Here is a 24,859-nt window from a genome sequence, read left to right as displayed (position 1 = left end):
AGCTTTATACTCTGCAAAATGGAAATATTTATTCCATACACCTCGAAACCTTAGTGGTATTCATTAATAAACTAAAACAAAGCATTGACGGTGTGTAACAGCATGCTCCGAACTAAAATAAAATTATGAAATTTAATCATTATAGTCAATACCCACGAAGATGAATCATAGAAACGATTTAGTCATAAAAACGATCAAAACAAAATATAACTTGAATAACCCGATTAATCAATAAATGTGTCAGAATTGGAAAGGAGGTGGGCTAAGGAAATCAAGCAAATAGACTTAGGACCTATATCTACTAGCTATTTTGTTAGAGAAATCCGCACTATTCATCGGAGTTAAACCAAGACCAGGTTCTTCAGCTTTGGTGTGAACTGGAGATACCGAAGTCGCTGATCCAAATTTCTTATCAACTTTAAATCTTGAATATGGCGTAACTGTTTCATACTCATAAACAGAATTTTTTGTTGATCTGCCAAATGGCGTTGGATTTTTGGAATCGAAATGCGAAATACCCAACGGTGAGTGTACCCCTTGACTCAAATCACCAATGTTGCTAACATCAAAAGGTAATACCGGGCTCGGTTTACTAACTTTTCGATCTTCAAAATCAGAGCCATCCATCCTCATCCTAGTTTTCGTAGTCGAATTCAGTTATAGAAGCACGTAAAAATTTATTTCAGAACTTCAGGTGGTAAAAAGAGAAAGTAAAATCCCAAATATAATGGTATGCGCAGAGAACATATCTAAGCCAAAATAAGTATTGATTCCATTAAGGATGGCTCGCCACAGACCATGTCATCGTAATTTTGCCTCCCCATGCATTTCTCTTCAAAAGGAAAACTAAGGCACAATTTAACGAAACATACAGAATTTTGCAGAGACAACATAATGTATTGCTTTGAAAACTGATTTTCGATCAGTTGCCGTTTCTTTAAAGAATTAATAAGTAAATCGAGTAATGACATTTAGTGAAGATCTTGATCGAGAGTACTGGTTTGAAATTGCTCCAGTTGCTTTTGTAAAGTTGCGATTTGTGTTTCAAGCTGTTTGATTTTCAATTGAGAATCGACCGTAATCTGTGCCGTAGATGATTCAAGTGAATCAGTTCCGGACTCCATAGGCTCCTCTTTTTTCTTTCCAGATATTGAACGAAAAAATGGAAACCGAAACAGACTTTTGCGTCTGGTATATTTCATGAGTTTGGTCGGAGCTTCAATTGTTTGGAGCGTTGGCGTTTCAGATCTATCAGGGAAGTTATTGTTTATTTCCTTAGTAAAATCATTATTTTCCCAAGAGCCGTTAACAAGACGGTTTGACTGAATATCCTCCCTAGAATCCGTAATCTCTCCAATACTACTTTCGCTACTTGATGCGTGACCAAATGCTCTTTTAAATGATTCTTCCCTTTTATGACTTCTTCCCATCTCCTCTTCAGATAATTCCTTAGCATCATTGTATGAAGGAATAAGAAACTTGGATACATTGTTATCATCTGTAGTTCCTTGAGTAATGTGTTGTAAATGTAAATCCTCGTTTTCATATGGAATCCTTGTATTATTTAAATATTCTTGTTGACTTATATCGAAATTCGATAGCGGTTGAATCTGCTCGTTCGTATTCTGATAGGCAGGATCTTCTTTGCTTGTTGCATTGGCATCTTCTTCAACGCTGTTACCAAGAGAAAAATCATCACCTTCTACGATCAAAAAACTCTCATCGGAGCTAAATATGCTTGGTGATGGCTGATCATCATCCATGGGAACGATGGAAAAAGCAACTGCAAGTCCATAGTTGGTTGACAGCTTTTTAACCTGCATTTCGAATTTAGAATACATTTGATATAAATCGTCCTCAGAATCTTCCATTAAAGCTTCACGAAAGCTTGGTTTTAGTCGAACAGTAGTATTATGATCACCTGGTAAAACCATTGAATTGGACGTAAATCGTGGAGTTAATGAAGAAGTATACATAGGTGATAATCTCGTAGACATTGACATTGATATTGGTGTTTGTTTGTTTGGCAATGATTCTCGTAACTCGCGTATACGAACCATCAACTCTTCGATTTGGTTATTTGCGCATCTTTTAATAAGAGGCTGAGCTGTGTTCTGACATATCTTTTCAAACTGACTTTTTGCTAATCCATAATACATAATTGCTTGTGAAATTTCTCCCAAAACTTCCTGATTTTCCCCATCTCGGGCGTATTCATGCGCCTAATTTTGTTAACATTCACATTCAAAAGCGAACGATAATTACGAACTTCAAACACTAAATTTACTCATATCCTTATCTCTTTAAGCATCTCTTACCTTTCTTAATGAATATCGAACCATAACACATTTTAATAATATACTGTTGTTGTGTAAGGAAGTGGCCAACTTATGTTGTCTACAAATGTGAACGACATAATACGGTACATTAACTCAAAATAAGTTTCTAGAAGACAATTCCTTCAAAAAAAAAACTAATAAAGTGATAGACACCAAATTAAACATTAGAGTTATATTCGGACTAAAACTGCAACAACAGTACTATCATGGAAATTATAAATTAGAATTGAATCGTAAGGTAAAAAATTCATTTACTACTTCTTTCTTTTAAGTAAAAAAGTAATAATATCGCTGGTGATAAGCTTTACTCATAAATTTAAATAGAATTAACTATTGTTTCGTAAGGGAATATTCGCCAAATAGAACCTTCATAGTAGAAGGATTTAATGGAAGGTATAACATGTAACATAACAATGGGTTTTAACCGGTCGATAACCAAAATAACATAATAAGAGAATAAAGCTAAAGGCAACTAAAAAAGTAGACAAAGTCGATTATTTTTTTCAAGCAAACGATAACTTAATTTTTATGAATGGAAAGGTTTTCGAAAGCAGGAAGAGATTCTTCCTTGATGCCGGCAAAGAAAACATCAGGAGTCGTACAAGCACCAAGAGCCCGACGCATATGCGAATTACAGAATGTAAGGCCGACTTCGTAACTGGCATTAACCCATCCAAAACCTTCGCGAGCAACGCCTTTGATATTGACACCCTGATTACCATACTCAGCTTCAACACGATGTGGATCAACTGGTCTGGTCAAATCATATTTTTCAACAACAATACCATTAAAATCAACAAACGATTTAGTAATAGTATATAGCCAACGATATACAAGTCTACGAGTCTCCTCTTCATATCCGTATCGAATCAATCCATACCAAGCTAAAATCTGCTGAGGGCTCCAGCCATTAGGATAATCCCATTGACGGCTGGGATTATCAAGACCCACTTTACCCAAGCTTCTCTTTGTACCAGCAACTATACCTCCAGCAACTTCAAACTTGGGAAGACTAACATCAACAAATTTTGCGGCTTGACGGGGAGTTGCCACACCGGCCCACAAGGCCCAGAAAGCAGTAGCACTTTCATAAGTACTCTTCGTTTCTAACTTCGTGTTGTAATCATACCACATCGAATCAGCTTCTGACCAAAGATACTTTTCCATTGCAGCACGACGAGCACGAGCACGACGATCCCAAATGGCAGAAGTTTCTATAGTTCCGTTTGGAAGTACAAACTTGTCATCGAAATATTCTAAAATCACATGTGAGATGTCGGTTTCATATTTGTATAGCAACGAGTTCAGATCCACGGTGGCCAAGTCAGCACAAACTTTTTCCAACCGATAAGTAGTATCATGCCCGCTTTCGCGAACTGCGCGGTCGTGCACGAAATACTCATCCAACGCGGGTTCATGAATTTGTTGGTAATTGTATGCATGAGTAAACTCCTCAAGAGTCATATGATACTTCTCCATGTAAGGACGAAGCAAATGCTCAAAATGAGAAGCTTCAGTTTCCGGAGGAATACCGAGTCCTCCAGGGCGATAGCGGGAAAGACCAGTTTTGGGATCCAGTCGTGGAGTGGCAGTCCAAACAGTGTGATATTCTTTTATAGTCGCAGAAAAGGCCCGATGCAAAAAGTCTAAAGATCCTTCTTCGTTTTTTATACGTTCATAAACTCGAAGGGCCATATCGGTCAAAAATGGAGGCTGGGAGCGAAGAAGATAATAAGTGCGGTTGGCATTCAAGATCTTACCGTAATAGGTAATTTCAAAAATAAAATTCTCCACCATACCTTTCGCCAAGTCAACCCGATCGTCAACAAGCAAACCCAGTGATTCAAAGTAAGAGTCCCAGCCGTACAGTTCATTAAACCGGCCACCAGGAACGACAAATGGCACACCTCGAAGATGTGTATTGCCTTCATCATCTTGGTATTTTTCCATTGCAAGTGCAAGTAACCCTGGCTTATCATTTACATCTCTCACCCATTCTGGAGTAATCTCTTCCGGCAGATATTCGACCTGTAAATTCAAGTAAGGCCTTTCCTTAGCAGCGCGAACATAGTATTCATACATCTCTTGTTCGGCTTTAGGAACATAAATTCGATTCACGTGTGATCCTGATCGGTCTTTGGTATCACGGCAAATAACATCCAAAACACTGGCATCGATTCTTCGAGTAAGGGCATCCCAAAAGGTACCTTTGATGAGTCTAGAAAGTCGGTTCACAGGGTTTTCATTAAGTCTTCGCTCATCAAGTAAAATATATCGACGTCCATAATCCTTTGCCAAGGTCAATTCCTGAAGTAAATTTGACAATTGATATGTGCCGCGAAGCTCATACAAGCGATATCCACCCGAGCTAGCGCTGCCAAGGGAAACAACTTTAGGTCCGGTATCCTCGATGGTGATTTGCATGTTCCGGTCGGTGTCTTCAGATTCCAAAAGTGCATTCAATGTCTTATCAACATCAACAAGAAATTTTCGTGGTTGTTTATGTTCATCAAGACTTCCACGTCGACGTAAATTCTTTAATTCTGGTATAGTTGGTGCGGCGGATGCCTCCATCGAAGTGGATAAGGTGCGAGGACGGCCAGCACTTACCCGAGTCGACAAGTCTGTATCCTTGGAGTAATAACTCTTAGCGGTTGCAAAGGGATTGTCATCATCATTTGAAATGGCTTCTGTATCCACGTATTTAGAGGAAAATTTCGAAGGCATATGAAACAAACTTATTCGTGTTAAATATTTTCACTATTAGATCAATGTATATATAAACTTCTTTAAAAATGTATTTTTTTTCTCTTTATTGTTCCTATTCACGAATGATAGCAAATGATGGAGAACAAGGTTATTCCGTTGATGGCTTCCGTTTCCTTCACTACAAGCTAACGATATATCAAAAATTCAAAAGCTCCTACGAGGAATACGCTCACTTTCCAAAGCAATTCACAAGATAAAGTGTTTTTTTTTTTAAAAAAACAAAACAAAACAAATTCCTGCTTTTTCGTTCTAAGCTATAAAATAGCAAGCAAGATTTCAGAAAATCGACACTAATTACGTATAAGGAAAATCCGTGTCTTTAACTGAATTTGAGTAACTCTACCAAATTCTTAGTACCCCAATAGGTATAAATCGTTAAATCCTAAAAAAATTTTAAAAGAACTGCTAGTTTCTTCTATGTATCAGTCTATAATCCTGTCGTTGATATTTGTGGTTTGGAGTTGCTAAGTTCTCATACATTCTAAACCAAATTTACGCTGATGTAGTTCGTTACTCAATGACGTAGTCTACCTGACACCTATAGAGCTTATGGAAGTTTAAGGATGCGGCAATAGGATAGCAGCAACGGTGAACACCATCGCTATAATCAAAACAATGAGCTGAAACATAGAAAGAAGATACGAGAAAATTGGCTAATTAAGATACAACAGTAAAAAAGGTATATACGGACGCCTCTGAAACAGTTATCACTGATTTTAGTGGTACTATTGAGAAGGTAATGAGTTTTGTAAAGAACCACAATATTCCGTATTTTTTAACATTGAGAATGCTCTATTGACTCGTTATATACCACGAGATGAAACCCTATGTATGTGTAGTTTGAATGCGGCACTGTATGTTGTTCTATCGGTTTTTTTTTTAAACTTGCACTCTTCTGGTTTGAAATGATTTGGCTGTTATAATTACAAGTTGCAATTCGGTTAATTAGCGGTACTTACCTCTTCTATGTTAAGATAAACATGTACTTTTAATGAAGAAAGTATACAAATCTGACGAAGTATTGGGATAAAAGACTCTGAACTAACCGATTTACGCAATATTAATAGAAGCTAATCTGACAGCTTTAAATTTCAAATTTCAGATTGTATACAGCCAAAGTATACACGTACGCATTTCGAAGTAGACTGGGTTTGACGTGTGCGAGATAATGAACATAATAGATATTTTTTAGAATCTTTTAATACTTGCGCATAAAATGTTACGTATGAACAAGCATGAATTGTTTCCACAGCTATAGATACAGCACTTATGTTTACCTATATCTAAACTGTTGCATTGAATCATTCCTACATAAACCTAAAAAACAACAACACAGGGATATCAAAATTGCTTGCTTGCGAGCTTTTCTATGTGCACTTCTAAAATTGCCCAGCTCTACTTAATACTTTCAGAAAGTCCTACCTTAATAAAATTCAATTTCACTTTAGCAAAATAACTGAGTATAAACATAAAAAATTTTTTAACGGTATCGACTTAATATCTATTGCGCAATATACTCACATAAAAAGCTCATAAACAAATATTTAGTTCCATGTTTCTCAGTCTCACCAACCAGGACCGCCATGACCTCCAGGACCACCCCCAAAGCCTCCGGGGCCTCCTCCAAAACCTCCAAGACCGCCTCCAAAGCCGCCAGGACCGCCTCCGAAGCCACCAGGACCGCCCTCAAAACCTCCAGGGCCGCCTCCAAAGCCACCGTGACCACCATGATGATGGCCTTCACCTCCAAAGCCTCCAAAGCCTCCAAATCCACCAGGACCAGGAGGAGGACCGCCAGAACCACCACCAAAACCTCCGAAACCACCACCGTTATGACCACGATGGTGAAAGAGATTGCCAAGTGCGTGTGAAGCCAGGCCACCTAAGGCCAATCCACCTAACCCTGCAGCGACAGGAGCAACGTAGCTTGGTCTACTGTAAGAGTTGCCAGTGGTGTAGCCATTAGAAGAGGTAAGCCCACTGAACAGCCCTTTATCACTACCATCTGCATTGGTAGTGGTAGTGGCAGCAGCATTAGGATAGTATGCAGCATTGGTATTGGCAGGGGCATTGGGGTTATATGCAGCGCTGGTAGTAGCGGCAGCATTGGTAGTCGTGGCAGTGTTAGCATTGGCATTTGCAGCAGTATTAGCATTGTATGCAGCATTCGTATTCGCAGCAGAAGTATTGTTATTGTTATTATACACAGCTGTATTAACGCTTGTGGCTCCTGGAGGAGGAGCAAGTTTCAGATTTTCGACTGGTGGTTCCCATTGGGGCTGTGGATTTTGAGCTGACTCGTTAACATAAAAGTATGTTCCATATTCAGCATCCCATTGAGCAACCCATCCACTGGGCAAACCTTCACGAGTTTGATAGACAGACATTTTTTATATGATTAATTCTGTAAAGACACAGAGTAAAAACCTATATAAACGATATAGAGGCTTAGAAAGATTCTAACCAAAGAAAAGAAAAATGTTATAGGCAGATATTCAAAAATCACTCTCTAAGATCTATATACTTAATTTTTCGAGTATTAAAGATAGAAAGTTTTGGTGGTAAGCTGTATCTGTTAGGGAAAAGGAGAAATCGCGCAGTGGTATAGAACGATTATAAAAGAAATGAAAATCTGATACGCTACAGATCATTACATAAGAGGCTGATGTAGTGGTAGTAGCATTATGCAAATTTCGTTATTTTACTATATCGTGATTGCCCCAAACCATAATTCGTCATTCCTAGTTTACGAATTTACGAGTTCCATTAAAGTGGTATTAACGTGTTTTTAAAAGTACTTCACTAATTATCGAAAGCTGTTCATGGAAAATAGACTGCCAATTTGTTTTATTCAAACTCAGAATATCAGGGTTTCACTAATGCTGCTTGACTTGAAACATAGCTAATTGAAAAAGGAAAATTGCTCTTATTACCCTTTTTAATCGCCGGCTTTGCTTAAAAACAAACGGTTTTGCATTGCTATGAAAACCCTCGACATTCATTTGATAATTGCCAGGTACAAATTTACGTATCCTTACTGAATAATCGTAATATGAACAAATAAATGTTGTACCGTAGATAATATTTCTTAATTTTGAAATATATTAACTTTTCTTATTTCATTATGTGTATCCAAGAGCCAAGTTATATTTCTCTTATTTTAAACAGCTTGATAAATACAGGTTTTAAACGATTCAAATGATATCTGTTTGTCTTTTAAAATAGTGGTATGACATCCCATAAGTGTAAAAAAAATTTTTTTTCTTTCTGCCTTAATTTTTTCGGAATTGTGCATTTAATCCAAAACCAAACAAATATCTGAGTTTGCCAATTATATAGTCAGTAATACACCACTATAAACTATTCAACTAAAATACCCAAAAAAAAAGGACAACTAGTAATGAAAAAACAATGATAATAATAAATGAAAGATATATAATTGACTATTTTAAATCATGCATAATAAACTAATTTAACGTCTGAAAAAACAACCATTGATTTTTTAAAAGTTTCAAAAATTGTGCTTCACCCAATTTTTTACAATTAACCAAAAAAAAATATAAATAAATAAGTAAATACACGTCGAAGTGATAAATGCCAAAAAAATGATTCCATCGACAACCAACTCCGTCGATATTCACACCCATTATAATATATGCTCCTTACTTCTTTGGTATTAAACAGAAATTTTATAAATTAGACCGTTTTCCTCGAAATCCCAATAAAGAATGCAATGGTACAATAAATAAGGAAGCTTGAAACAAGTAAAGATCAGATGATAACAAAATTAATATAAGTAAACAAGAAATTAGGTCAAAGAACGACTAACAGAATATAACAATTTTAGAACGATTAGCAAAAATAGTATGAAATTTCAAGGGAATAAAAAGAACTTCACTGGATATCGTGTTTTCCATTTAACAATTTCGAAAGAGTCGTATACGTGAATTTGGTGATTCTATTCAAAGGAGAAAGTGATGTTCTCAAAAAAAAAGAGCGATTCCATAATCAACGACCATAGTATGTAGGACGAAATCGGAACCAAATTTAAATAAAAATCAACGCTTTTCATCTGCGGCCACGTCCACCACGTCCACCCATGCGTCCACCACCGCGGCCGCCGAAACCACCGTGAGGACCATGAAGTGGGCCATGATGGCCACCACCGATTCTTGGACCAAACAAAGGGCCTCTGGGAGGAGGAGGGGCGTAGTAAGCACGGTGACCACGAAGAACACTGCCGGCTAAAGCTCCAACCATGAAACCTCCTAATCCAGCCGTCATAGACCGTGAGCCGTCAGAAGAGCGAGGCACGTCCTTTTGATAGACGACGGTAGTGGTACCGGGAGGAGGAGGAATATGCAAGCCTGGAATAGGAGGCTCCCACTGTGGTTGAGCACCTTCAAACGTTTCATTAATGTAAAAGTAAGCTTGATAAGTTGGATCCCATTGGGCGACCCAACCAGCTGGCAAGCCCTTGTAAGTTTGATAAACAGACATCTTTCGATAAAGTAATTAATGAGAAACTGTAACTTAGAAAAAAAGAAGTAGTGAGAAGTAGAGTATGTCTGTTAAGAATTATTAATAGACAGGCACAAATGTCAAAAGAAAAAAAGAATTAGCAGCGAAGTAGAAACGGTATGTATAACAAGAAAGAATTTATGATCTCGTTATAGTAAGAATGAAGAAAAGATTAGAATAACGAATGCTTTGAAAATGAAGCAAGTAAAAAAAATGATTGATTGAAATTAGATTGACGAAAAGGTGAGGAAAACTCGCAAATAAATAAAGCTTTGCATTAGGACATAGCCGACGGACAATACGTCACTTTTGTGGGGAAATGATGAGTTATTGCGTAGTTGTAGTGTGGAAGCGAGTGCGATTTGAACTCTTTTTCTTCCATCGGAATAGAAAACATATGAGCGGGGCCGAAAGCTGCCGCAATCTATTTTGCGATTGTGTACCCGATATCCTAACAGCAAAGCAGTGAATTGGAAGATGAATTTACTACAATATCTGTAGTGTCTTTTAGTTACATTCAGAAAAGAAATTGATACGAAAATGTGCACGCTAAAAGCTCAAACCCATGTATACTTATGATCTTCCAATTGTACAAATTATTGCTATTTTCGCTAGTCTATAGATCGATCAGCCATTGACGTCAGCGCTCGTTTAGTATTTGAAAACAAACGCCAAGTTAGGTGTTTGTTTATTAATGTGTTTCTTTGGGTATATGAGTGTATGAAAATTCGACTCAAGCTCCTGTTAACACTTGATCTTTCTTTTGAATCGCGAATAGCATTGACTCCGATATCTCGGTTCAATTTTTTTGAGTAAATAGTAAACGTACGTTTCATAAAACTAACTTTAACAAAAAATTATCTACTTAGTGAATTAGTTCTCACTTGGATAAATACTTGTTTTTGTCAAGCTTTTAGCATGGTCAATTGATATCAAAAGGAACTCACTCCAAAAAAAATCGACCCCACTTGGGTCCATGAACCTCTCTTGTCTTGCATCTCTCAAGGACTGGATGGATGTGGGGGTTCGGGGAATCAAGAGTTTTCAATGGAGTAAGTGCAATCAAATAAATCAAAGCGACAAAGGATTAGAGCGAGGAGACGAGAAAAGATGGAAATACAATGAGTAAATTCGTATTAAAATTGATATCGTTTTAACGAAGGAAAAGAGAAAGTTACTCTACGTAGGTTTGCAAAAAAAAAATATATAAATGTAGATGTAGATGTAAAATTAATGTTAATGAGAAATTTGAAATTAAGGAAGCATAAATAGTATGGAGACATTATAGTTAATATGGACGATGAGTTAAAAGGAATAATTGGTTTAAGTGAAGCTAAAGAAAAATAAAAATAAAAAAATAAAAAGATGTCATTTAATATTAAATTTAAAAAAGACAACACACACATAAGAACTATTCAATAAAATAAAATAAACACAGTACAATAAAATAAAATAAATAACGATCTAACGAAACAGGAAAAAAAAAAAAAAATAATATATTACAAACAAAAAACAATCTCAAAAAGCTATCTTATAATTTGAGTATCCTAACCATAATATTTATTAACTCATATGTAAGTTTATCTTGGTAGAAGCTTTACCTTTAAGAATTGACTTCATTCCTACTCGCATCGCATTTGTTGCTTCTATTTTAGAGATAAAAGCTCTTTTAATTGAACTTATGCTTTTACCAACACGGCACGTGAATCAAGTTAGAATAATAGTCTAAATGTCCACAAAGGGTGGTTTCTCGTTCTATGAATAAATATAGTAGTAGCTTAGTGAAAATTCCACGGGACATTAGTTTATATAAGAATAAAAGTGAATGTATGAAAATTACATGTGAAGAATAAATTTGTGGTAAAATACACGTCTTTTAAAATATAGCTAATAGCACACATATTTTGAAGCATGCTTTATATCCTGCTCTTTCAATGCAAGGTTATTATCCCATTCTGAAGCCACATACCATCAACCCACGAAAAATCTCGTTAAATAAACAACACCAAATTTCCTTATTGCTAATAGGAAGGGCGGGATGAAAACAATCAACCTCAAAAATTTCTCCCTCTCTTTAATTACCTGGATGACCAGTCATTATAGAACGAATTTATTTTCTCCACTTCTTTCTATATCTTAAGGTTCATTTCTCCTCCTACTAACTACTCCATCCACCCACCCACCTTTAGCACTTCCCAATCATCTACGTCACAAAGCATTAGTACTCATCATCGAATTTCACAATTTCTGATTTTCGTTGCTGCATTCCAGCACACTACACTGCGCCATTTAGCTGTATAAGCCATGTTATGTTGATTCTGAGTTAACACAGGTAAGAAGACACATAAAGCCCACTTTAAACTTGAACTTGTATTCGTGTGCTCTAAAACGTACAACACTATACCAAAGCAGCACGAGAAAACAAGTTCAAGTTTAAAGAGACATAATAACACCTACAGCTACACAATGGCGATCAATCATACACAATTGCTAGACATCAAATCATAGGCAATTGGGGTCGATCTTATGTAATTGCTGTGGGTATGCAATTGAGGTCGGTGATGAAAGCAGCGGTCATGCTCGCCTCTCAATCCTTTACGAATGTATTAAGGGAGTGCCATGCCATGCCATGCCATTTTCTCAGTCACGTAAACCTCGATACGATACAAGCTCTAACCTTCCCATCCCGTATTTACGTTTTTGCAGTATTATAGGAAAGATGAATAGGGTGGAATGAGTCCGCTCTAGCAATCGTTTGGTAAGCCGGCTTCGTTGAATTGCAGTATGTCATTTGTTTAGCAGGCTGAAACAGCATTGCCCTGTAGTTTTCATTGCAAGCCCCTCGTTTTTTGAAGATTAGGTTTATCGTGTATGCATTTTTAATTAAGCGGATCACTCAGGTGGGCGTATGAAATAGGGATTTGCCATAGTTGTCCATTCAACTAAAGATTAGATTGTTAAAAGGCTTATGATTCGCGGAACTAAACATAGCGAATACTTCATATGCTGGCAAAACGTTGTTTACATGGGAAATACATGGCGCTTCCATCATGGCTCGTTGATTTTTGTAAATATATAAATAGTGGCGGGCAGCAGTCAAGGTGAAACGTTTGTTAGGATTTTTTTTGTTTACACTGGAGAGAGACAACACAACTCATTATTAATTTTTTCATCTTCGTCTCTCTCGTCTCTTATTATATCATCTCATCTCACCACTCGGTTTCTAGCCCAACTTAACTCAGCTCAACTCAGTTCTACTTAGAACCGATTTGCTCCTCTTTCTTAAAAACTTACTTCAGCTAGGATTCACCTGGCCAGCTTATTCAACTTCATTCCCCGTTTCTTGTTGATTCAGGTTTCGTTTACTCCATCATGAAAAAAGATCTCGACGAAATCGACACTGACATTGTCACACTTTCCTCCTTTATTTTGCAGGAACAGCGCCGATACAATCAGAAGCATAAAAATGAAGAAGGAAAACCTTGCATTATTCAAGAGGCTAGTGGGGAATTGTCATTACTGCTAAACAGTTTACAATTCAGCTTCAAATTCATCGCCAACACCATTCGTAAAGCAGAGTTGGTAAATCTCATTGGTTTATCGGGAATCGTCAATTCCACTGGCGATGAACAAAAGAAGCTAGATAAAATTTGCAATGATATCTTCATTACTGCGATGAAGTCGAACGGATGCTGCAAACTCATCGTTAGTGAAGAAGAGGAGGATCTTATCGTAGTTGATAGCAACGGTTCCTATGCCGTCACTTGCGATCCCATCGATGGCTCTTCCAACATTGACGCCGGTGTTAGTGTAGGTACCATATTTGGTATCTATAAACTGCGACCCGGCAGTCAAGGCGATATTAGCGATGTCTTAAGGCCTGGTAAAGAAATGGTTGCTGCTGGCTATACTATGTATGGTGCTTCGGCTCATTTATTGCTTACCACAGGTCATCGTGTCAATGGCTTCACCTTGGACACTGATATTGGCGAATTCATCTTGACCCATCGAAACATGAAAATGCCTTTGCAACATAGTATTTATTCCATTAATGAGGGTTACACTGCATTTTGGGATGAAAAAATCGCTCGTTTTATTGCTCATCTCAAAGAAAGCACACCAGACAAAAAACCATACTCTGCTCGATACATTGGTTCTATGGTCGCCGATATGCACCGTACCATTCTTTATGGTGGGTTGTTTGCTTATCCATGCTCAAAAGGAAATAACGGAAAGTTGAGACTTCTTTACGAATGTTTCCCCATGGCCTTCCTTGTTGAACAAGCAGGAGGTATTGCGGTAAACGACAAAGGAGATCGCATTCTGGATTTGGTACCCAAAACATTACACGGAAAAAGCAGTATTTGGCTTGGAAGTAAACATGAAGTCGAGGAATATATTAATTTCATAAAATAGTAATTCCTAGTTCTTTGAAGTCCTCTCCGTTACTTTTTATCTTCTTATCACCAAACATGGTTATTCCATTCCAATAATGCAGAAACTGAAACTTTTGTCAATTATTCTCTGCATCATCATAAACATGGATCTCCAATTAGGTTATTTTTCTCACATATATATGTATATATATATAATATTTGTATATGAATACATGTATCTTTTAGATGAAAAACTTATGGTTGACAGTTGCACTTTGTCAACCTCTTAGTTTTTTAACTTAAAGAAAAAGAGATAATAGTTTTTGTCGTGGATAGAGATTTTAAGGTGGAATTCACCTATTTTTCAGAGGACGTTGGAAAAGCTTAATGTTTTCAAGTAATGTTTTAGGATACATAAGTACATTTGAAATAAATGTCTTTATTAAAAAACAAACAGCTACATTTGTTGTGATTTTTTCTGTATTCAATAATCATCTGCTAACTGTATTTTCTAAACCGTAAAGTCCAAATCCTGACTGTAGACAAGTTAGTCTTTGTTTACGGCAAGATGTTGAATGGAAGTAAAGACGCCGTCAGTTGCAGTACACTTCATAACATTATTTTTTGACCAGGGTGACATTCACAGGCTCAAAAGAAGGAAATACCGAACAATTCAATCCAACGTGAACTGTTTCTGTAACAGTACTCCCTTAAACATTCGATATATTTTTCTCGTAGAAAGCTACATCTTTTTAAAATACCAAAGTGTCTAACAATATTCTAAACTTGTTTTTAAGGATTGATTACTTTATGTGAATTTAAATTACCGAGGGCTATATGCAATTCTCGACTTCACTCCGTACCTTAAATCGGTTTGTTAAAATAAGTTAGTGAAGTACAATGACATTTCGGTAAAATATTTATGCGATGCTTGTAAAGAACCGTAAATCAAAGTTGCTTTAGGGAGGCGACATCAATGCTTCTTTCTCTTAACTTGTTAAAGAAAGAACCATTGAATAGTGGAAACTGCTTGAGTAATTTTCACTATTTTGAAGGATTTAAAATGTCTGAAGAAAAACCGACGGTTCGAACTGAGGAGGATGACCGCTATGAAGACGATGCTGGTGATTTAGATTTGGGTCAAATTGGCTCAAGAGTGTGGTTAGTTAAAATTCCCAAGTTTTTGATGGACAAATGGAATTCAATTCCAGAAGACGATGCCGCTAATCTAGGGTGTGTTCGGGTCAAGAATGATGAAATACAATTACTTCTTCAAAACAGTCCTGAAAATGCAGACGTCCCTAAAATTTATAATTTACGCGTAATGAATAAGTTTGTTAGGAATTCTTATGTTTTCCGAGAATCAGAGACATCTAGTAGCATGAAAAGTACTGCTTTGGTTGGTACCGTTGCCCATGAGTGCAATGTCTCACCTGTTATTAATGATGACTATCGCCGAGTCATGCAAAAACGTGCTTTGGCAGCTAGTGCCCCTAAACGCAAAGTTCAAATGATAGATGATCGTGGAGGTAGTTTGCTTGCACCTGGAACACTTGGTTCTCGTTCGAGAAGCACAACTTCATTTATCGTATGTTTTGCAAATATAATGTTTAATTGTAAGCATCAAACTGCTAACTTTTTTTTCAGAGAAATGTCAAACCCAGGACTGGGGAGGGTCTTAAGAATTCCCGTATACCTAGAAATGAGTTACTAGATATCTTGTTTAAGTGCTTTGAAGATTACGAATACTGGACTCTTAAAGGACTTCGTGAATATGTTAAACAACCAGAGGTATGTCACTATACTTTGATAATGGATATTCTTTGCGTAATTGAAATTATCCATTTTTTATTTAATTTGATTTGTCAGAATTAAACTAATGAATTCATATTAGGTTTATCTCAAAGAAGTTTTAGACAGTATTGCTATTTTGAATAAAAGAGGGCCTTATGCTCTTAAATACAGCCTCAAGCCTGAATACAAGGGCACAATGGATGCTGCATCTGTCGAGTTGCGCAATCAACAAGCCTCTCAATCCGAGTCATCCTCGATCGATCATACAGGCAAAAATACATCACCTGATAATCCTGGAACGAATGCTGAAGAGGATGAAGATGATGATGGGGTTGAGATGATTGATGTTGTTTGATTAACGAATTAATGTACTTTCTTCTTTTGGCTTTTTGTTAAAAAGCTTCCAAAATCTTAGCGTTTCGTCCCCAGCTCCCGTAACTATAGACTGGCCATCGGGACTCATAGAAAGGTAGAGGACACGGTTTGTATGGGCAGTAAGATTGGCGATATTTTTCAATGAAGGATATTTCCATAAGGATACTTGGTTTTTTGCAAAACCATGAGTAGTAACAATTTCGTTAGAAGTCTTGGACCAGGCCATGTTACATACTTGTGAGCCAGTATCCAACTTATTTTGTAGCCTTCCAGTCAAAGTATTATGAATCGTTAGACATCTGTCGATGGTACCCCCGCCGCTTGCGAGGATCCCTCGTTGATGAGGGCTCCATCCAATTGCTTTGACCGCTGCTGTATGCTCTTCAAACTTATGTAAAGGACGTGAAGAGCGGTAATCCCATACGAATAAATTATTGTCATTCCCTCCTGAAGCAAGCTGTCCTAGACTTCTATCCCATTGCAATCCGCATATTTCTTGTTCATGAACTTTCATCATTTCGGCACAGCAACCTGGTGCTCTTAGGTCATGATGTAAAATTACTTCGTCTTTGCCTCCACTTGTGAGGGTATTATCGTTCCATGCTAATGCTGCCACCCTTTCGGAGTGACCTTTTAAAGATCTGACTGATTTCGTAGACTCGATATCCCAGATGTAAATTACTCCTGAATCTGTCCCTACAGCTAATTGAGTTCCTTTACCTGTCCATAAGACGCTTGTGACATGATTTGTTGCTCCGAAATCATGTAATTGAACCACTTTACCACTTGCTGCTGACCAGAGATAAATGCTGCTTGCTAGTCCGACTGCCAAGACATTAGATTGGCCCCAGTCAAGCAAGTTTAAATAAAAGTCATTTTTTAAGTAAGGTGCATCCAAGATTTTATATGGAGTTTTTGGAAAAGCTCTTTTGGGCTTTTGTGGTTGCCGCAACATATCTTGAGATTGCGGTGAAATAGGAGATAGAGAATATGATTTTCTATCAGGTGTATCCAACATTTTCTTCTCAATTTTCCTTTTGTCTTCTCCATAATAGAAGGCTCTAGAGCGAGATGCTTGTGAACCGAAGAGCTCCATGCTTAGTAGCTCCATGAATTGCCTTTGAACTGCTGTCGTTAGTAATGGGAATATAAAACTAAAAAAGGTACATACTAGTGCCAGAGGTTTTGCGCCTAAGATTTGATCCATGGCTTAACACACATTCTTTGAATGACTGGAAACTAAAGTTGAACTCATTGCTAACGTTGCGAATGGGAATGAATCGGTCTCCCATTGTCAACCAATTCTTTATAAGTTGAAGTTAGTCGGGATGGAAGGGAAATGTTGAGATTCCTATTTCGTGAATAAATACCTTCCATGCTTTATTTGTTTTTACTGAGTGCTTTTTTCTGCCCGTCTGCAAGACATTGCTACAGAATTATGAAACCAGGTGGCTTGAAAAAATGCTAATTATGAGCTATAATGACTGCAGTAAACAAACATTTGCTAAATACTCTGTATAACTGCTAAAAATAAAGCTATCCTGTGATCGCCGTATTACCTAATGCTACCGTTTAAACTAAACAAATGCACTCATCAAAACAAACTGTTGATAAAAAATATCTCAATAACAATATTATAGTCATCAACCAGCAAAAGGTGATGTTATGGTAAGAGAACTCCTAAAATATGATGTTCATAGAAAAACAACAACAATGATCAGTTGACCACGATGTGCCAAACCCATTGTTTTCTGAATGTTTATTATGATCATCAGATCCCGGTCTTGTAAACTTATTGCCAAGAACCCAATTTCTTCAAAATGTTCAATTAATTAAACATTTATTTTAGTTGTTTTGTAACAGAGTAAATAGTGCTATAGATTCGTTCAAAAAAATTCCAACTACTATCGAATGCAAATACTTTTTACCATGTATGTGAGTACAAAAAAAATTTTCTCCTCATTCTCATTTCAATTGATTTATTCCTAACTATTTCTGTATTTCTTTTGGGATATTCATTTTTAAAGACAAATCTTCGTATGCTACTAATTTTTCCAATTAAATACTATTGGTATATTTCTGCATTTCTTGTTTATTTGATTAATAGTACAATTTCATATTTTAGGACGATAATAAATATGAGTTTTTTTGTACTAAGTGGTAAGCAAAAACAACATTTTTTGTATATCATTAATGTTTTCGTTGTACTACTTAGCATTGCCTATAAGGAAATGCAGCGTGTCGATATATCCCTTAATAACAAACCATCTTTATTTCAGATTTACACTCCTCAGTTTGTGTCCCACCCTTCCTAAATCGCTGTGCTAGCAAACTGCGAATTAAAGCTCACGAAGCGTTTTGTACGATATTAGCGATTGATAAGTTGAAGTGATTACTCAATTATAGTACTTCAAAAATATAATCTTTATGGATACCTCCGTATTAAATCCGGAACTTCAGATTCATGGATTTATTGGCGTGGATTCTTTGCAATCATCAAGGAAACGAAAGAATGATTTTGATGATTTTCCACTTAACAAAGGATTGAAAACAAATAACAATGACTATTCTGGATCAATAGAGCCTAAGTTTTCTCCCGCGTTAAGCATTAAAGAAGATGGTAAAAATGATCGCAATTTCGAGGCCTTAATGTCTCTTCAAGCCCAAGACTCCAACCTTTCTGAACAAAATACATCCATTCATTTGGATGCTTTAGCCTCCTCTTCTATAGCTTTAGGAAATGATAATGTGGATTCGAGCGCCTTCTTGTCAAAAGTTAACAAAGGTGTGAATGCCATGAGAAACTCTACTTCGAATCAAACAAATGATTCTATTTTAATAAGCCCTTCGGAAATTACCAATATGGATCCATTTTTGAAAGGTAGTGCTAGATGGACTGCGGAACATTGGGACTATTTAGAACGACGAATGCAAAACTTCTGTCAAACCTATTCATTAGACCATACACAGGTAGCCGATTCTCTACACGAAAAAAGACTTCACGGGCCACTCTCTTCTTTAGTTAAATTATTGGTTCAAGAAATGCCTAGTTTTACCAGAAGAACAATATTACGGCACCTCCGGGCCCTTTACAACATCCCAGGTTATGAGAAATATAGTAGAAAAAATTCTTCTGGAAGAGGGGATTTCGGGGTCCAGGAAACTGCCATTATTTCCCAAGAAGTACATAATTTTATTATGGATCAAGGATGGTCCGAGTATCAATTTTGCAATCAAATTTGGGCAGGAAAATGTCCAAAAACAATCAGAATGTTTTACTCTAATTTATATAAAAAGCTTTCCCATCGTGATGCCAAGAGTATTTATCACCATGTACGACGTGCATATAACCCGTTTGAAGATCGCTGTGTGTGGAGCAAAGAAGAAGATGAAGAATTAAGAAAGTATGTGTTTATATTTTTATTCAAAAATCATTAACGTTTAGAAATGTTGTTGAACATGGTAAATGCTGGACGAAAATTGGTCGTAAAATGGCTCGAATGCCTAATGATTGTCGTGATCGTTGGCGCGACGTAGTACGTTTTGGCGATAAATTGAAACGAAATGCTTGGTCGTTGGAAGAGGAAACTCAGTTATTGCAAATAGTTGCTGAACTCCGTAACCGTGAAGACTTAAGTTCTGACATTAATTGGACGCTTGTTGCCCAAATGTTAGGTACTAGGACTCGTTTACAGTGTCGTTATAAATTTCAGCAATTGACGAAGGCTGCTTCAAAATTTGAACTTCAAGAAAACGTTTGGCTCTTAGAAAGGTAAGTATTGACCTACATAATTTCTCTTGCTTGCTAATATTTTAATTTAAGGATTTACGACTCGTTATTGAACAATGGTGGTAAAATTCATTGGGAAAATATCGTAAAAGAAGCTAATGGACGATGGACACGCGATCAGATGTTGTTTCAATTTATAAATTTGAAAAAAATGATACCAAGTTACGACAATCTTCCTCTTCTAGAAGCCACGAAGTCAGCCATTGATGACTTTAAAGTGGTACTTTCTGGATTCTCCAATTGACGTCCTTACAATTTTTTGAACGAAAAAATTTGTTTTAACTTACTTAAGTAACTTTGTATCTTTTTACAAGTCCTTATTAAAATGACTTAATTCTTAACGCAACACCTTCATACTGAGGATATGTAAAGTCGCCTTACTACTACCGCTCTTTGCATTTCTAGTTATTGGCGAATAGTTTTTGGAAGAATTCATAATTTCCTTAGCAATAGAGGATTTTTTGTAAATTAATAATTAAAATTGAATTGTTTGCTAATTCCGTATGAATAAATTCCAACTACCAAAAACTTTAAAGTCTTTATGGCATCACCCACATAATGGAGAGTTAATAAGCATAAACGGCTGGGTACGATCTATCCGAAAACTAAAAAATGTTTGTTTTGCCATGGTTTCTGATGGTACATGTCAACAAGCCCTTCAAGTGGTGACTTCGCCTGAACAGAGTAAGAAGTATGGTTGAGGAGGAGACATAAAATCTAAATTATATGATATCTTTTTCCTACTAACATTAATTTATTATCAAGGCTATCATATGGTGCTAGTGTGAATATTGAAGGCCAGTTGGCAGTTTCTAAAAACGCAAAACTTGGATTGCAGCAGTATGAACTGTTGGCTGAGAAAATAAAAATTTACGGCCAGATAAATGATGATGTATGTGCTTTCAAAATTGAATATACTGCAAGTCTATCGCCATAGAATTAAATTCTAATCCGGAATATAGAACTACCCTATTCAGAAAAAACATTTGACTACTGAAATGTTACGACAAATACCCCATCTTCGATTACGAACAGCAAAACAAGGGGAGATTTTTCGTCTCCGTTCAGATTCATTAAAAGCATTGCGACAATTTTTTTCAAGCAAAGATTTTACAGAGACCAACCCCCCGATAATAACTTCTTCTGATTGTGAAGGAGCTGGTGAAGTATTTACCTTGACCCCCCAGGAGACGCATAAAAATAAAAGTTTTGAAAGAGATGATCAAAAGCATTTTTTTGACCGACCTGCATTTTTAACTGTATCCACTCAATTGCATCTAGAGGCTCTAGCATTAGGACTGTCCAGAGTGTATACTATATCGCCAGCATTTAGAGCAGAACAAAGTCATACTAGTCGACATTTGGCAGAATTTTGGATGCTGGAAGCAGAAGTTGCGTTCATGACTTCGCTTTCACAACTAACATCACTTATGGAGGATATGATTAAATATACTCTTAATTCATTGATGGAGCAGAACTATCACAGAGATCATTGGGACCAACTGCTTAAACCGTGGAAATGCATGACATATTCTGAAGCAATAGAAGAATTAAGCGCTGTGAAAAAAACATGGAAATACCCTCCTAAATGGGGAAACGATTTAAGTAGTGAACATGAAAAATATCTTTGTGAAATCTTACATAAAACTCCGGTATTCGTGACGGACTATCCACAAAAAATTAAACCGTTTTATATGAAATCCTCTGGGCCCGATACAGTTGCTGCTGTTGATTTACTCGTTCCACAGGTGGGTGAACTTGCTGGAGGTTCTTTACGTAAAGACCATTTAGATGAGTATAAAACTTACCCACCAGAACTTCAATGGTATTTAGACCTAATGAAGTACAGCAATGCGCCACACGGAGGGTTTGGCTTAGGGATAGAACGACTGATTGCTTTTCTAGAAGGAGAAAACACGAACGTAAAAGAAACTATACCCTTCCCCCGTTCAGTAGGATCCATTTTTGCATGATTTATGAAAGATCTTCTATCTTACCTTTGGCGTAAAGATAGGTTGTACATCGAACTAATGAATTATAAGCCGTTTTGTCCCCGGTTCTCAACAGCTTGGCGGCATCTACATTTAATGGAGAACTAGCATCGTAATTACTTAAAAGAGAGATAATTGCTAAACAAGCAGATTGTAGACTCCAGGCCGGCGACCAATGTGTCTTTAATATGTCCATACATACTTCGCCGTTCTACCATTGACGTTAGCTAATGAATGTAATCTAAAAAACTCTATTTAAATTGGCTTACCGTCCATGAAATATTCGGATGTACAATTTTTGTTTGAAAATACACAGACGGGGGACTAATAGGATACCCTTCGTGAACATGAATATCGAGAACCCATTGCCCCCCTTCATACGGTGTTTCAGTAGGTCCTTCAATGACTGCCTTCCAATGGAACATATCAACATCAGTGACCGGTTTTAAAAGTAAGAGACCAGATATATCTCCAGCCTGGAAACTGGCATATTCTTTGTGAAGTCGTTTAATTGAACTATTCATTTGTCAAGATTCATAACACTCGTTTCTATTTTAGGTTCTAGCATGCATCAACTCTAGATAGCAAAGCTTGTCAATCTAAGAAGATTTAAATTTTCAAGGATTACCGGTTTCGCAGGTGTTGCTGGAAGCAAACAAAACCAGGTGTACTCACTAAGTTGTGTAAAAAGAAGTTAATACATAAATGCACTCAAAGCGATCCTTAATTAGCCTTATTCAACGGAAGGTAACCGAAATTTGATTAAGGCTCAGTGGCATAGTAAAGAAATGTTAGTGTTTTATTTGAAATTCGTCTTTAGTTCGTTACAACACGGTAAGCATCAATATTTGATTTAAAGAAATAAAAGTCAGATTGCATTACAGGTAATACAAGTTTTGGAGCTGATTATTAAAAATAAACGATGAAGTAAACAACATCTTATTCCTAACTTTCGTATTTTATTTGACTTTGCAGAATTTTCATTTCTAGATAATCATATAGAATTGCAGACATGAAATCACTCAGTTACATACCAAGGCTCGCAAGCGCATATTACTCGGATTCAATGACAAAGTTTATTCATTAAAAGAATGCGTAAATAATTTCGAATAACAAGATTTATAATATTTAACGTACAGAATCTACCAATACAAAGTAAACACACCAATATCATGATAGTATTAACTTAACGCTAAATCGAAAGGGATTTTAAGGAGAAACAGAAGCCAACTCATGAACATAAGTACAGAAAAGTTTTATGCCCTTAAGGAAGTTATCAAGGTCTAATTTCTCATTGATACTGTGGGCACCGTCATCACCACGGCCCATAGGCAACAACAAAACATTTTTCTTCAAAGATTGCTCAAAAGTAACAGTTACTGGAATAGAACCGCCTTCACGAACGAAATCTGGGGTTATACCGTAAACACGCTCAGTGGCTTTTTTACCGACATCATAATGCCAGTGGTCAGGAGAAGAAATCCACCAACTTCCAGAGTGCATGTTGTTAAAAGCGAGCTTGTTTTTCGAGTTCAAAGAGTTGAAAACCTTTGTTACATGTTCTTTAACAAGTCGTTCAACAGTTTCTGACTCCATATTGGGGACGGTGCGAATGGAAAATTTACCAATAACTTTCGCGGGAATAACCGTTTTAGCACCACTGCCACTAAAGGCACCTTCAATACCATGAAGTGAAAGTGTAGGATATCTCCAGCGATGTTGAAGTGTTCTCTTGGGATCGGGATAAATAGAAATATCAGCACCGACCGCCTCTTTCAAATCTTCCATTGTATAATCAATTCCATCATAAATACTATCCTCGGTAGGTGTGAGTTCTGCTACTTGGTCCATGATACCAGGAATCAAAATTTCACCATTGGGTTTAACTAAAGTACTCATGATAGCAACTAAGTCCGTCATAGGCTCATGCACAGTACCGCCAAAAACGCCAGAGTGCAGATCAGCAGATGGTCCTTCGACAGTAATATTAAAGTAACAAACACCACGGAGGCCGTAAGTTAAAACTGGCTTTTTGGTACCCAACCAATAAGTATCGCTGATGCAAACACAATCTGCTTTAGCAAAGTACTTTTCAGCTTCTGCACGAATTAAATCTTCTAAACCTTCACTGCCGTATTCCTCCATTCCTTCAAAACACATGAGTAAGTTTACTGGAAAATCAATACCAAGTTCTTTGTGAGCTTCAATGGCCGAAATCCATCCAATGAGCGGTCCTTTATCATCAGTAGCACCGCGACCAAACATGCGTCCTTTATTGTCAACTGTCAACGTGAAAGGGTCAGTACTCCATCCATCTTCTAATGAAGCCGGCTGAACATCAAAGTGATTATAAATTAAAACAGTCTTTTTAGAAGGGTCATTTCCGTATTGACCGAGAACAATAGGTGGCAGAGGAACGTCTTGTCCATCCATTTGATGATAACCAATATCACGCTTCTCCATCTTGGCTCCCAACTTTGTGAACTCACTAACCACAAAGTCAGCCATCTCTACAACTTTGGGACGAAGCGTTACATCGGCAGAGACAGAAGGTATAGAAACTGCCCGTGAAAGCCTAGTAACAAACTCATCCTTCTTCTTATCTATACTATAAAGTGTTAGGCATGTCGCTTTCTGAAATCTGCAATAAAATAAAGAAATAAGACTTGCCTCTGGCAATTCTGAACAACTGTCTACTTTTCTTTAATTTCTTCAAGAAAGATCCTTACTTACACTTCGTATAACTTATCCAAAGACATTTTCATCAAACGAGATAAAAAAAGAGTTCTGATAAGGGCACGTTCTTCTGCGCTGCTAGAGGAAAATGTAAGTGTTAATGTTGTGTTCGTTAACTTCTTACTTTAAACATCCCTACCGCACTGAAACGAGATGTTGGGCAAGACG

The 24,859-nt window shown here is 36.9% G+C and overlaps 12 protein-coding genes and 16 long non-coding RNA genes across 28 annotated transcripts; 16 read left to right on the top strand and 12 right to left on the bottom strand.

Moving 5' to 3' along the window:
* Positions 1–52: 52 nt before the first annotated feature.
* mug168 lies at positions 53–633 on the bottom strand (the record flags this gene model as incomplete). The annotated part of the gene is made up of 1 exon (NM_001020995.2): positions 53–633. The coding sequence occupies one exon, from the start codon at positions 631–633 to the stop codon at positions 286–288; it is 348 nt and encodes a 115-aa protein (NP_595088.1). The 3' UTR covers positions 53–285.
* Positions 634–799: 166 nt separating this feature from the next.
* Positions 800–2,018, top strand: SPOM_SPNCRNA.1328. Its single transcript, NR_150201.1, has one exon. It is a non-coding gene; the product is annotated as a non-coding RNA (long non-coding RNA).
* On the bottom strand, positions 972–2,385 carry atg38 (the record flags this gene model as incomplete). Its single annotated transcript, NM_001020994.3, has 2 exons — positions 2,319–2,385; positions 972–2,222 (listed from the first exon to the last, which is right to left on the bottom strand). Exons 1-2 carry the CDS (start codon positions 2,340–2,342, stop codon positions 972–974), a joined length of 1,275 nt encoding a protein of 424 aa, NP_595087.2. The 5' UTR covers positions 2,343–2,385.
* Positions 2,217–2,571, top strand: SPOM_SPNCRNA.4610. Its single transcript, NR_193969.1, has one exon. It is a non-coding gene; the product is annotated as a non-coding RNA (long non-coding RNA).
* On the bottom strand, positions 2,503–5,563 carry ntp1 (alpha,alpha-trehalase Ntp1). The gene has a single exon (NM_001020993.3). It carries the CDS (start codon positions 5,064–5,066, stop codon positions 2,859–2,861), a length of 2,208 nt encoding a protein of 735 aa, NP_595086.1. The 5' UTR covers positions 5,067–5,563; the 3' UTR covers positions 2,503–2,858.
* On the top strand, positions 2,704–3,076 carry SPOM_SPNCRNA.4609. The gene has a single exon (NR_193968.1). It is a non-coding gene; the product is annotated as a non-coding RNA (long non-coding RNA).
* On the top strand, positions 3,463–3,871 carry SPOM_SPNCRNA.4608. The gene has a single exon (NR_193967.1). It is a non-coding gene; the product is annotated as a non-coding RNA (long non-coding RNA).
* Positions 3,997–4,204, top strand: SPOM_SPNCRNA.4607. The gene has a single exon (NR_193966.1). It is a non-coding gene; the product is annotated as a non-coding RNA (long non-coding RNA).
* SPOM_SPNCRNA.4606 lies at positions 4,306–4,697 on the top strand. The gene has a single exon (NR_193965.1). It is a non-coding gene; the product is annotated as a non-coding RNA (long non-coding RNA).
* Positions 5,234–6,561, top strand: SPOM_SPNCRNA.1327. Its single transcript, NR_150200.1, has one exon. It is a non-coding gene; the product is annotated as a non-coding RNA (long non-coding RNA).
* Positions 5,736–6,290, bottom strand: SPOM_SPNCRNA.4605. The gene has a single exon (NR_193964.1). It is a non-coding gene; the product is annotated as a non-coding RNA (long non-coding RNA).
* wwm2 lies at positions 6,423–7,685 on the bottom strand. The gene has a single exon (NM_001020992.3). It carries the CDS (start codon positions 7,493–7,495, stop codon positions 6,674–6,676), a length of 822 nt encoding a protein of 273 aa, NP_595085.1. The 5' UTR covers positions 7,496–7,685; the 3' UTR covers positions 6,423–6,673.
* An 835-nt stretch (positions 7,686–8,520) lies between these two features.
* Positions 8,521–9,863, bottom strand: wwm3. Its single transcript, NM_001020991.3, has one exon. The coding sequence runs from the start codon at positions 9,606–9,608 to the stop codon at positions 9,177–9,179; it is 432 nt and encodes a 143-aa protein (NP_595084.1). The 5' UTR covers positions 9,609–9,863; the 3' UTR covers positions 8,521–9,176.
* On the top strand, positions 8,873–9,504 carry fbp1-ot1. Its single transcript, NR_193963.1, has one exon. It is a non-coding gene; the product is annotated as a fbp1 upstream regulatory lncRNA a (long non-coding RNA).
* A 468-nt stretch (positions 9,864–10,331) lies between the features above and the next one.
* fbp1-ot2 lies at positions 10,332–10,796 on the top strand. Its single transcript, NR_150199.1, has one exon. It is a non-coding gene; the product is annotated as a fbp1 upstream regulatory lncRNA b (long non-coding RNA).
* A 352-nt stretch (positions 10,797–11,148) lies between these two features.
* SPOM_SPNCRNA.1324 lies at positions 11,149–14,775 on the bottom strand. Its single transcript, NR_150197.1, has one exon. It is a non-coding gene; the product is annotated as a non-coding RNA (long non-coding RNA).
* Positions 11,585–12,735, top strand: fbp1-ot3. The gene has a single exon (NR_150198.1). It is a non-coding gene; the product is annotated as a fbp1 upstream regulatory lncRNA c (long non-coding RNA).
* fbp1 (fructose-1,6-bisphosphatase Fbp1) lies at positions 12,775–14,484 on the top strand. Its single transcript, NM_001020990.4, has one exon. It carries the CDS (start codon positions 13,002–13,004, stop codon positions 14,043–14,045), a length of 1,044 nt encoding a protein of 347 aa, NP_595083.2. The 5' UTR covers positions 12,775–13,001; the 3' UTR covers positions 14,046–14,484.
* SPOM_SPNCRNA.4603 lies at positions 14,590–14,865 on the top strand. Its single transcript, NR_193962.1, has one exon. It is a non-coding gene; the product is annotated as a non-coding RNA (long non-coding RNA).
* An 82-nt stretch (positions 14,866–14,947) lies between these two features.
* Positions 14,948–15,589, bottom strand: SPOM_SPNCRNA.4602. Its single transcript, NR_193961.1, has one exon. It is a non-coding gene; the product is annotated as a non-coding RNA (long non-coding RNA).
* tfg2 (transcription factor TFIIF complex beta subunit Tfg2) lies at positions 14,997–18,106 on the top strand. The gene is made up of 3 exons (NM_001020988.3): positions 14,997–15,593; positions 15,653–15,796; positions 15,900–18,106. Exons 1-3 carry the CDS (start codon positions 15,069–15,071, stop codon positions 16,152–16,154), a joined length of 924 nt encoding a protein of 307 aa, NP_595082.1. The 5' UTR covers positions 14,997–15,068; the 3' UTR covers positions 16,155–18,106.
* mfr1 (ubiquitin ligase Mfr1) lies at positions 16,155–17,466 on the bottom strand (the record flags this gene model as incomplete). The annotated part of the gene is made up of 2 exons (NM_001020987.1): positions 16,155–17,299; positions 17,346–17,466. The coding sequence occupies 2 exons, from the start codon at positions 17,464–17,466 to the stop codon at positions 16,155–16,157; spliced, it is 1,266 nt and encodes a 421-aa protein (NP_595081.1).
* Positions 18,107–18,116: 10 nt separating the features above from the next.
* Positions 18,117–19,920, bottom strand: SPOM_SPNCRNA.4601. The gene has a single exon (NR_193960.1). It is a non-coding gene; the product is annotated as a non-coding RNA (long non-coding RNA).
* Positions 18,535–20,392, top strand: reb1 (RNA polymerase I transcription termination factor/ RNA polymerase II transcription factor Reb1). The gene is made up of 3 exons (NM_001356228.2): positions 18,535–19,578; positions 19,620–19,946; positions 19,998–20,392. The coding sequence occupies exons 1-3, from the start codon at positions 18,602–18,604 to the stop codon at positions 20,206–20,208; spliced, it is 1,515 nt and encodes a 504-aa protein (NP_001342963.1). The 5' UTR covers positions 18,535–18,601; the 3' UTR covers positions 20,209–20,392.
* Positions 20,358–22,737, bottom strand: ubc16 (ubiquitin conjugating enzyme Ubc16). The gene is made up of 2 exons (NM_001020984.3): positions 22,225–22,737; positions 20,358–22,166 (listed from the first exon to the last, which is right to left on the bottom strand). The coding sequence occupies exons 1-2, from the start codon at positions 22,477–22,479 to the stop codon at positions 21,939–21,941; spliced, it is 483 nt and encodes a 160-aa protein (NP_595078.1). The 5' UTR covers positions 22,480–22,737; the 3' UTR covers positions 20,358–21,938.
* slm5 (asparagine--tRNA (Asn) ligase Slm5) lies at positions 20,468–23,355 on the top strand (the record flags this gene model as incomplete). Its single annotated transcript, NM_001020985.3, has 3 exons — positions 20,468–20,655; positions 20,730–20,856; positions 20,927–23,355. 3 exons carry the CDS (start codon positions 20,468–20,470, stop codon positions 21,935–21,937), a joined length of 1,326 nt encoding a protein of 441 aa, NP_595079.1. The 3' UTR covers positions 21,938–23,355.
* Positions 22,991–24,747, bottom strand: dug1 (dipeptidase Dug1). The gene is made up of 2 exons (NM_001020983.3): positions 24,689–24,747; positions 22,991–24,563 (listed from the first exon to the last, which is right to left on the bottom strand). The coding sequence occupies exons 1-2, from the start codon at positions 24,718–24,720 to the stop codon at positions 23,165–23,167; spliced, it is 1,431 nt and encodes a 476-aa protein (NP_595077.2). The 5' UTR covers positions 24,721–24,747; the 3' UTR covers positions 22,991–23,164.
* SPOM_SPNCRNA.4600 lies at positions 23,524–23,795 on the top strand. The gene has a single exon (NR_193959.1). It is a non-coding gene; the product is annotated as a non-coding RNA (long non-coding RNA).
* Positions 24,748–24,859: the final 112 nt, after the last annotated feature.

Source organism: Schizosaccharomyces pombe, assembly GCF_000002945.2.
Source record: "Schizosaccharomyces pombe strain 972h- genome assembly, chromosome: II".
Taxonomy (NCBI): domain Eukaryota; kingdom Fungi; phylum Ascomycota; class Schizosaccharomycetes; order Schizosaccharomycetales; family Schizosaccharomycetaceae; genus Schizosaccharomyces; species Schizosaccharomyces pombe.
Note: the sequence above shows the minus strand (reverse complement) of the source record. Positions and strands in the feature narration are given on the sequence as shown.